Here is a 10,063-nt window from a genome sequence, read left to right on the forward strand (position 1 = left end):
AAAGACTGGCGAACTAAAAGAGAGGTGGAATGCAAGAGAGTGTGCCACAAAATACCATTCCCCAGCGCTATACGGCATTTGTGTTCGAAGACTGCCACCTACTGCCCAATCAGAACCTTGTGGAACTAATTGGTAGAGGAAGAGTTTTGGGGAGATAGAATCTAGACAAGGAACCAGGTTATGTGGCCTTGATGACGTAGTTCCCTGATATAAGAGGCTAGAGTGGTAAGTCTGGAACGGATTTGGCGCCCACCGGTGAGATGATCAGGAAATGCGTGCAAGGGGCCGCTGAGGCCGAGATCCCGGAACAAGACAAGAGGCCTGAACCAGTGTATTATGGTGTACCCGTGAACAGGGTCCAAATGATTCCGGTCAAGGTCCGTGAACCAGACTACACTAGTCAAGACCTGAAGTCCATATCTGCTCCAGGCAAGATCTGAAAAACAATCTGCACCGGTCAAGACCTGGGACCCAGCCCTTGTTCGTCCAGGCCTGATCATTGCAGGTCAAGCATAGAAGTGTCTGTTGCGGACCCTGACCTGGGAGTGGACCTGCATGGCGGTGAATCAGAGAGATGAGTGAGTCAGACCGTTACTTTCAGCACTGACATACGGTAAAAGGTGCACTCTGGGGTATTGCAGCAAGTGGGTCAGGGACTGCCAGTGTGAGAATGGCCCAGAGAGTGTTTCTTGACTTTGTCAGAAGGACTTGCGGGAAAAACTGGAGATGCCCGCTAGAACCTAGGAGAGCCAAGGGGAGCACTGTGATAGTGTCCACAAACATACAACATATTATCAGCATCTGAGATTAGCTAGATTGTATAGAGAACTTGCTATAAAAATCACATTGTGCTGATAACATTGTAGATTTCATATCCTCCTGTTAAACCCATCCTTCCCATGCCCTCGTTAGGGAAATACACAGTTAAGTTGGTTACTTCCGTCTTGCTCTTATCTGCGTGTTGCATCCTGTGACCTGTTTACACAGGTATGGTTTTTAAGTAATAGCTTTATGCTGATGTGTTTAAAAGAGGAAGGAGAAATACCAGCTAAGAGGGAGAGATTAAATATTTTAGTTAGGTGAGTGGTGACAGCTGTGGAAAGGGACTGGAGGAGATGTGCAGGAATAGGGTCACTGGTGCAAGTAGTAGGGCAAGAAGATGCGAGGAGCCGGGTGACTTCTTCTGTGATTGGTTGAAAGACAAAACGTGAGCTCGATGCAGTGTGGGAGGGAGGAGAATGCACAATGTTAGCGGATTAGGAGGAAATTTCCAGTTCGAATATGGTCACTCTTTTCTTTGAAATGGCCAGATCATCAGCGCTGAGGTCGGTAGTGGAGGCCTGCACTCTTGGACTGAGGAGAGAGTAAAAAGTGTCAAAGAGTCGTTTAGGATTGTTGGATAGTGCGGTGATGAGAGCGGTGAAGTCACTTGTTTGGAGAGGTGAAGGGCAGAGTTGTAGGTTTTAAGTATAAATTTATAATAGATGAAATCTTCGGTCAGATTGGATTTTCTCCACCGATGTTCAGCACCTGGAGCACAGCGGTAGGAAATGTGTTTGCAGCATGTGCCAAGGTTATCGCTGTCTATGCCGAGTTATTTTTTGCGTAGGCGCTGAAGCTTCATCCAAGACCGCATTGCAATGTGTCATTTCAATGTTTCAGAGCAGAGTCAGGACATGAGAGGGAGGAGATTGGGGCCAATGACTGATGACTGCAATTTCTTCATAAGTTCCTCCTTCCTCCCACCATGTTGAGTCCCAGGAGACTAGTGATCCCACACTGGGACACTCCTGGGAGCTTTTTACAACACCATTTCTTGATTGTGACCTCTCAACCTGCATGCTCCAAAAGAGACAGGACGACCTGCTGTTTAGTGATGCACAAACCTTAGAGCGCTATGGCCACAAGAACATGATGGTGGGGAACGGCATATTTTGTCTAAGGAGGAAGATGATGATGAGACACGGCGACTTAACAACAACCTGACTTATCGGTAACCAAGTCCAAGCACCAGGGTGCGACGGAGGAAGACGAGGTAATGGATGACAAAGCCACCGACCCAACCTGGGAAGCTGGAATGCAAACTGAAGCCAGCAATACTGAGTAGGAGGGATTGGCAGTACCAAAACAGGCAGGAAGAGGCAGTGGGGTGACTAGATGAAGAAGGCGGGCAACTGTTCTTCAGGGCACCGACACTCGTGAATTTCTCAGTCAATGAGTTAGATGTTCCCAGTCTGAGAATTTTGAAAGAGAGTTCTGAGACCCAAAAAAATCGTCAATTGCAACCTGAGCCATGCCAAGATCAGCAGGGGCCTGACCACGAAGAGCCAAACCACCACCAGCATGATCAGGCACGGCATCTAAGCACTCGACTCTATGTTCCAAATACCTGGATATACGATTGGTGCCAGCGGGTGACACCACTGCCTCTTCCCATGTTCTAGGTGCTTCCCAATCCCCGTCCATGACACTGGTGCAGATGCCTCCAGCCCTGCAGTCCTTGCACAGTGTGAACCACCATCATCAGGCACTTCCAAATCCTTGTACCAGCACAGCATTCAGCTGTCCCTATCCCATGCCTTGGAATGAAAAAGAAAGTTCCCAGCCACAGACCCAAATGCTTAATGGCGCACTTACAGGCTCCTTGACGTGGAAATGTTGCCATTTAGGCTTGTTTCTGCCGACTCATGGCGGCAGCCGTCCCTCGGTACTCTGACGCTACATTTCCCAGACGGCACACTGGGTGAACATTGTGGAGAAAGAAATCCGCCACAGGGGACGCCAAGAAGAGCAAGAAACCCTCCGGTCCCAGCGTGTCCGAGCTGATCGTCAAAGCCGTGTCCGCCTCTAAGGAGCGCAGCGGGGTGCCTCTGGCCACCCTAAAGAAGGCTCTGGCTGCCGGCGGGTACGATGTGGAGAAGAACAACAGCCGCCTGAAGCTGGCCGTCAGGTCTCTGGTCACCAAGGGCGCCCAGCTCCAGGTGAAGGGCGTCGGCGCCTCTGGCTCCTTCAAGCTGAACAAGAAGCAGGAGACTAATGACAAGCCAGCCAAGAAGAAGCCGGCCGGCGGCTGCAGCCAAGAAAGCGGCCAAATCCCCAAAGAAGCCTCCGACCGCAGCCAAGAAAAGCCCGAAAAAGGCCAAGAAGCCCGCAGCAGCCGCGGCACAGAAAGCAGCCAAGAGCCCCAAGAAGCCGAAGGCCGCTCCGAAGCCCAAGAAGGTGACGAAGAGCCCTGCTAAGAAGGCGGCCAAACCCAAAGCTGCCAAAAGTCCGGCTAAGAAGGCGACTAAAGCCAAGAAGCCCACGGCCAAGAAATAAGCCAAAGCCGTCCTGTTACTACACCACAAAGGCTCTTATCAGAGCCACCACCTTGTCCCTGTAGAGCTGTATGATCAGTGCCACCACCTTGTCCCTGCAGAGCTGTATGATCAGTGCCACCACCTTGTCCCTGCAGAGCTGTATGATTAGTGCCACCACCTTGTCCCTGCAGAGCTGTATGATTAGCTCCACCACCTTGTCCCTGCAGAGCTGTATGATTAGCGCCACCACCTTGTCCCTGCAGAGCTGTATGATCAGTGTCATCACCTTGTCCCTGCAGAGCTGTATGATTAGCGGCACCACCTTGTCCCCGGCAGAGCTGTATGAGCAGTGCCACAACCTTGTCCCTGCAGAGCTGTATGATTAGTGCCACCACCTTGTCCCTGCAGAGCTGTGTGATCAGTGCCACCACCTTGTCCCTGCAGAGCTGTGTGATTAGTGCCACCACCTTGTCCCTGCAGAGCTGTATGATTAGTGCCACCACCTTGTCTCTGCAGAGCTGTATGATTAGTGCCACCATCTTGTCCCTACAGAGCAGTATGATCAGTGCCACCACCTTGTCCGCGGCAGAGATTATAGTGTGTACTGGGAGCGCTGTGTCCCGATCTCACCAGTGCAGATGACAGATGAGCAGTTATTGGAGGGAAGGGGCCGATGTCCTACAGAAATCAATCACCGCTTGTAACCCGCGTCTGTAATAGTGAAAGGGGAGAGTGAGGTTATTACTTTGATGTTAGAATTGAAACCCCAATGAATTTGTTCGAGGAGCCGCTGTACAGCTCCGTGTGCCGGGTATATAGACATACAGTGACATTGGCGGCTCCTGCTGTAGAAGCCGCATGTAGACATGGTGTGACCGTGTCTGTATCTTCAGCTGGAAAAAAAAGTGTGAACAGAGACCCAGCCCCCTTTTTTTGGAGGGCGGAATTACTGAGTCTGGCTGAGCTTCTTCTGAACGATGGTTGGTCGCGGATATCACACACTATTTGGCGGCTCATGTTCTACAAAGTAACCAGTGCAGTGTAGGGGCATGTTCACATGAAGCGGAGTATAAATACCCTGCTCCGGCCGCTCCGCTCATCACTTCTGTACCCGTCTATACAGCGCTATGGCCAGAACCAAGCAGACCGCCCGAAAATCCACCGGAGGGAAAGCTCCCCGCAAGCAGCTGGCCACTAAGGCCGCCAGGAAGAGCGCTCCTGCCACTGGCGGAGTGAAAAAGCCGCATCGCTACCGGCCAGGAATAGTCGCTCTCCGGGAGATCCGCCGCTATCAGAAGTCCACCGAGCTGCTGATCCGTAAGCTTCCCTTCCAGCGCCTGGTGAGGGAGATCGCCCAAGACTTCAAGACCGATCTGCGCTTCCAGAGCTCGGCGGTGATGGCGCTGCAGGAGGCCAGCGAGGCTTATCTTGTGGGGCTGTTCGAGGACACCAACCTGTGCGCCATCCACGCCAAGAGGGTCACCATCTTGCCCAAAGACATCCAGCTGGCCTGTCAGGATAAGTGATGCTCTTACTAAACAGCAGCAACGGGAGGCTCGCTCGCTGGTGCAGCAAAATACCGACGTGTTCTCAGAGCTACCAGGGAGGACTATAGTTCCCCAACATGACATTGTCACCGAACCTGGGGTAAGGATGCGAATGAGACCATACCGGGTACCTGAAGCCCGGAGGCAAGCCATCACGGCTGAGGTAAAACAAATGCTCCAGTTAGGCGTCATCAAGGAATCACGAAGTGAGTGGGCTAGCCCCATCGTACTGATTGCAAAACCAGAAGGATCGTTACGCTTCTGTAACGATTTCCGGAAATTAAATGAAGTGTCGAAGTTTGACCTTTATCCAATGCCCGGGGTGGATGAGCTGATTGAGAGACTGGGGCAGGCCCAGTACTTAACCACGCTCGATCTCACCAAGGGTTACTGGCAGGTACCTCTCACGAAATCGGCGAAGGAAAAGACCGCCTTCATAACTCCGGAGGGTCTATATCACTATGTGGTCTTACCTTTTGGGTTACTTGGGGCCCCGGCTACATTCCAGAGGCTGATGGACATAGTGCTCAAGCCTCATCAGGAGTAAGCGTCCGCATATCTAGATGATATTATCTTTAGCACCAACTGACATATGCACCTATCACAGGCCCCATAGCAGCTGCATGAGCTGCTACTATGGACCGAACGCCCCGGTCACTGGGTAAGAAATCGTGTGTAGATCGGAGTTGTATCTTCTTTTCCAGTAGCGGTGACCATTGCAGATGATGAGGAGCCGGAGCTTCATGTTACCCAGAACTGATCACAGCTACTGGATGCGATCACTGACTCACCGGTACCGGGCACTGGCAGCCGCTGATCTCCGGTGTCCTCACCGTTCTCGGGCACTGGCAGCCGCTGATCTCCGGTGTCCTCACCGGTCCCTGGCTGCCGCTGATCTCCGGTGTCCTCACCGTCCCGGGCACTGGCAGCCGCTGATCTCTGGTGTCCTTGTAATAGAAGAAGAGTCTTTCAGAGAATCAGTGCGAGATGTATGTAATAAGGAGAAAGAGCGCCATCTGGTGAGCATTTCAAGTTTGCACGCTGGACCTGGTCAGGTGACCTCCAGCAGAGGATTTCAAAATGTAACGGAGGAGCGCGCAGTGCCTGAGGTGATTTCGGCGCCAGACACAGGGAGAGACGTGATGCAGGCCGGACGCGCTGAAGGAACCAGCGAGAGAGACCGGGGTGAGAGACCCGTAAGGCAAGACGGGTGGCTGCCGGTGAACAAGCGCGGGATTCAGCGCAGCGGTCCCTCGGGTGTCACGGCTATGGAAGAGGACCGGGACTTTGATACGACATTAAGGAAACATACAGGACCCTCCTACCCACGACGTGGTAAACCGCCCCGATTGACAGGACAAAGAGAGGATAGAAACGAGTCGTGCCGGAGAGATCTCGTCAGCAGAAGCCGACGAGTGTCATCACTGAACAGGGCTGTCACTTCAACCGCTTCCTCATGGTACCGGGAACAATCGGGTTTAGGGTATCAGGTTGGGAGGGGGACAGGTGAGGTGGAACAAGCCAAACGGGATCTAACTGACTTTGTCAGAAAAAGACTTAAAGGCCTAGCGGGAATAACCGGAGACCCCCTCTAGGGCCAATGGACTTCAGTGCTAATCCCATATTTGGGTTGAAGACAGTATTTTAGAGAAGGATTTTATTGCTATTGTTATTGCTATTGTGATAGTGCTCTCATTACTAACCCCTGTTGCAATCCCTGTCAGCTTGTTTAATATACAGTATATATATATAAATTGTTATTTATAGCTATTTGACTGCCCTCATTTTGTGACTCTGCGCGCTGCATTCTGACACCTGCATTACATTTGATTCGCTGTTTAATGGACACTGGGTCTCAGGTGACCACTATGCCTGAAGCGTATTTTCAAAGTCATTTTCCAGAGGTTGCTCGTTCCTGGAAGGAAGCTAAACAAATACCTATCCCGGTGGCAGAGGTAGTATGGATGTCGGTCCGGACATGTGGAAAGAACCTCGGCTGAAAGGGGATAATTCTGACCACAGGGTCTGGAGGTGACGGGCCCATTGTAACCCTGGGCATGAATGTTCTTAAGGAGGTAGGACAGTTCTTGGCTGAGGATTCTGACAGAAATAACTGGACCCGCACCACTCGTGACCCAGCCAGCAAGAGGGTCTTTTAACACCTCGTACGAGTCAGTCAAATTCAAAAATTACCTGTTGCTTCTCAGTATCTTGGTAGAGTGTCTATGCCGTCTGAAGCTACAGTGACATTGCCAGTAGGACAGACTGGACTGTGCTCACTCTGCCGGTGCTGGCACATGTACCATTAGAGGGTATGGACTTTCAGATAGAACCAATAGAAGGGGAAGAAGGGTCTGCTGGACTTCTGGTTGCTCACACACTGGCTACCGTGCGTCAAGGTCGAGTACCCATACGCTGTATTAACCTAAGTGGCACAAGCCTACAGTTGTTGCCCCGCCATGACATAGCACGGGTTTGCATAATGCCAGAGGACCTAACCAGAGCGGATGCTATAGAGTTGGAGCCCGTGGACGGAGAATCATGGACCCTAGAGGTGTCTCTTCAAAGGCAAGAAGTCAAAAGGGAACTTTTAGCTGGGCGTCTCCTCTCAGAGCAAATGGAGGCTAATCTCACTGAGTTCTCGGCTGGACAAGTTAGACAGATCGAGCAACTTTTACAGCGTTACCAGGGGGTGTTTGCATAACCGTCCTCCCACCTCTCCTCCTGCTCCCTCTTCGACTGCCTGCAATCTGGCTTCCGACCGCATCACTCGACTGAAACTGCCCTGACCAACGTCACCAACGACCTACTAAATGCCAAATCCAAGCGACACTACTCCATCCTCCTCCTTCTGGACCTGTCATCTGCCTTTGACACAGTGGACCATTCCCTCTTACTCCAGATTCTCTCATCTCTTGGCATCACGGACTTGGCTCTATCTTGGATCTCCTCATACTTAACAGACAGGACATTCAGTGTCTCCCACTCACGCACCACCTCCTCATCTCGCCCCCTATCTGTCGGCATCCCCCAAGGTTCAGTTCTAGGACCTCTGCTCTTCTCCATCTACACCTTTGGCCTGGGACAGCTCATAGAGTCTCATGGTTTTCAGTATCACCTCTATGCTGAGGACACACAGATCTACCTCTCTGGACCCGATATCTCCTCCCTACTAACCAAAATCCCACAATGTCTAACCGCCATCTCATCCTTCTTCTCTGACAGATTTCTAAAACTCAACATGGATAAAACAGAGTTCATCATCTTTCCACCCTCTCATTCACATCCCCCATCTGACCTAGCCATCAACGTCAATGGCTGTTCACTCTCCCCAGTCCCACAAGCTCGCTGCCTTGGAGTAACCCTGGACTCTGATCTCTCCTTCAAGCCACATATTCAAGCCCTTTCCACTTCCTGCCGACTCCAACTCAAAAACATCTCCCGGATTTGTGCATTCCTCAGCAAAGACTCTGCAAAAACACTAGTGCATGCCCTCATCATATCCCGCCTTGACTACTGCAACCTCCTGCTCCGTGGCCTCCCTTCCAACACTCTTGCGCCTCTCCAATCTATCCTAAACTCTGCTGCTCGACTAATCCACCTGTCCCCCCGCTATTCCCCGGCCTCTCCTCTCTGTCAATCTCTTCACTGGCTCCCCATTGCCCAGAGAATTCAGTCCAAAACTCTAACAATGGCATACAAAGCCATCCACAACTTGTCTCCCCCATACATCTGTGACCTAGTCTCCCGGTACTTACCTGCACGCAACCTCTGATCCTCACAAGATCTCCTTCTCTACTCCCCTCTTATCTCCTCCTCCCACAATCGTATACAAGATTTCTCCCGTGCATCCCCCCTACTCTGGAACTCTCTACCCCAACACATCAGACTCTCGCCGACCATGGAAACCTTCAAAAGAAACCTGAAGACCCACCTCTTCCGACAAGCCTACAACCTGCAGTAACCACCGCTGCACGACCAGCTCTACCCTCACCTAATGTATCCTCACCCATCCCTTCTAGAATGTGAGCCCTCGCGGGCAGGGTCCTCGCTCCTCCTGTACCAGTCGCTGACTCGTTTTGTTAAGATTATGTAAATTATTTTGTTATGTATATCCCTATCACATGTAAAGCGCCATGGAATAAATGGCGCTATAATAATAAATAATAATAATAATAACATGAAGATGATTTCGGGTGCACTCAAGATATTCCACAGGAAATACGGCTCCCATTCGGGAAAAGTATCGGCAGATCCCACCTCAAATCTACCAGGAGGTAAAAGAACTTTTAGCCCATATGCTGCGGAATGGTGTAATCCACGAAAGTCAGAGTCCTTGGGCAGCTCCTATTGTGCTAGTTCGAAAAAAAAGACGGTACTCTGAGATTTTGAGTAGATTATCAGAAATTGAATGCATGTGTGACGCCCAGCTGCGCTTGGTATCACAGATCCTGGAAGAGTGCATTTATGGATTCCTTCACAAGAGGCCCCCATAAACATTCACACATCTCCACCTTCCACCTCAGACCACCAGAGGGAGCCCGTTAGGGATAGATAAATAGGGAAGGTGGAGCCAGGCAGCAGTTGGTCTAGACTGGAGTCGACAGAGAGCAGAACCTGTTGAGAGAGTTCCTGCAGTAGAGAAGCCTGAGAGAGGCTAGTCTGCAGTGGAGCACAGTCCAGCCTCAGTTGTAGCTCAGAGGAGTGAGCTTTAGGTGTGCCGGCGCCATAAGATCGGTGAAGCGCGGTAAGCTGCCGTTAGTGTGAGTAGCCTAGTGAGGGCCCGAGTAGGCCGAAGGCGAGTGGAGAGTTAGTACATAGGGGGCAGAGGAGCTTAACTAGCTCACCCCGAAGAATTTACCGGACACCGGGTCCGAAGCTTACCGGGATCTCTATGACCCAGTAAGATATAAACGGAATCCCTGGAGAACTACAAGTCCCAGGATCGCTAAAGTGCTGATACGTAACGGAGCCACGAGACACATAGGCCCCGCAAGCTGAGGAGCGTGTACTCCAAGGAAAGGCCCTACCACAAGGTCAGCCAGCGCAGGACAGAGACAAAGTTAGGCCTAGCTCCAGGCAGGTCAGAAACTTACTACGCAGAGGCAAGAAACAGGAGGCCCAAAACCCGCTCATTGGGGAGGATCCTGACATGCACCCTTCACCCTACAGTGCTCCGGGACGTGCCTGAATTTCCATCAGTAAAAGGTACTGAAG

General features: G+C 51.4%; 1 protein-coding gene and 1 pseudogene across 1 annotated transcript; both read left to right on the forward strand.

Moving 5' to 3' along the window:
* Positions 1 to 260: 260 nt before the first annotated feature.
* Positions 261 to 3,318, forward strand: LOC141264737 (histone H1A-like; annotated as a pseudogene).
* Positions 3,319 to 4,426: 1,108 nt separating this feature from the next.
* On the forward strand, positions 4,427 to 4,825 carry LOC141264738 (histone H3-like). The gene has a single exon (XM_073676998.1). It carries the CDS (start codon positions 4,427 to 4,429, stop codon positions 4,823 to 4,825), a length of 399 nt encoding a protein of 132 aa, XP_073533099.1.
* The last annotated feature ends 5,238 nt before the right edge of the window (positions 4,826 to 10,063 follow it).

Source organism: Phyllobates terribilis, unplaced genomic scaffold, assembly GCF_046119375.1.
Source record: "Phyllobates terribilis strain yellow unplaced genomic scaffold, ASM4611937v1 Scaffold_4__5_contigs__length_816908805, whole genome shotgun sequence".
NCBI lineage: Eukaryota > Metazoa > Chordata > Amphibia > Anura > Dendrobatidae > Phyllobates > Phyllobates terribilis.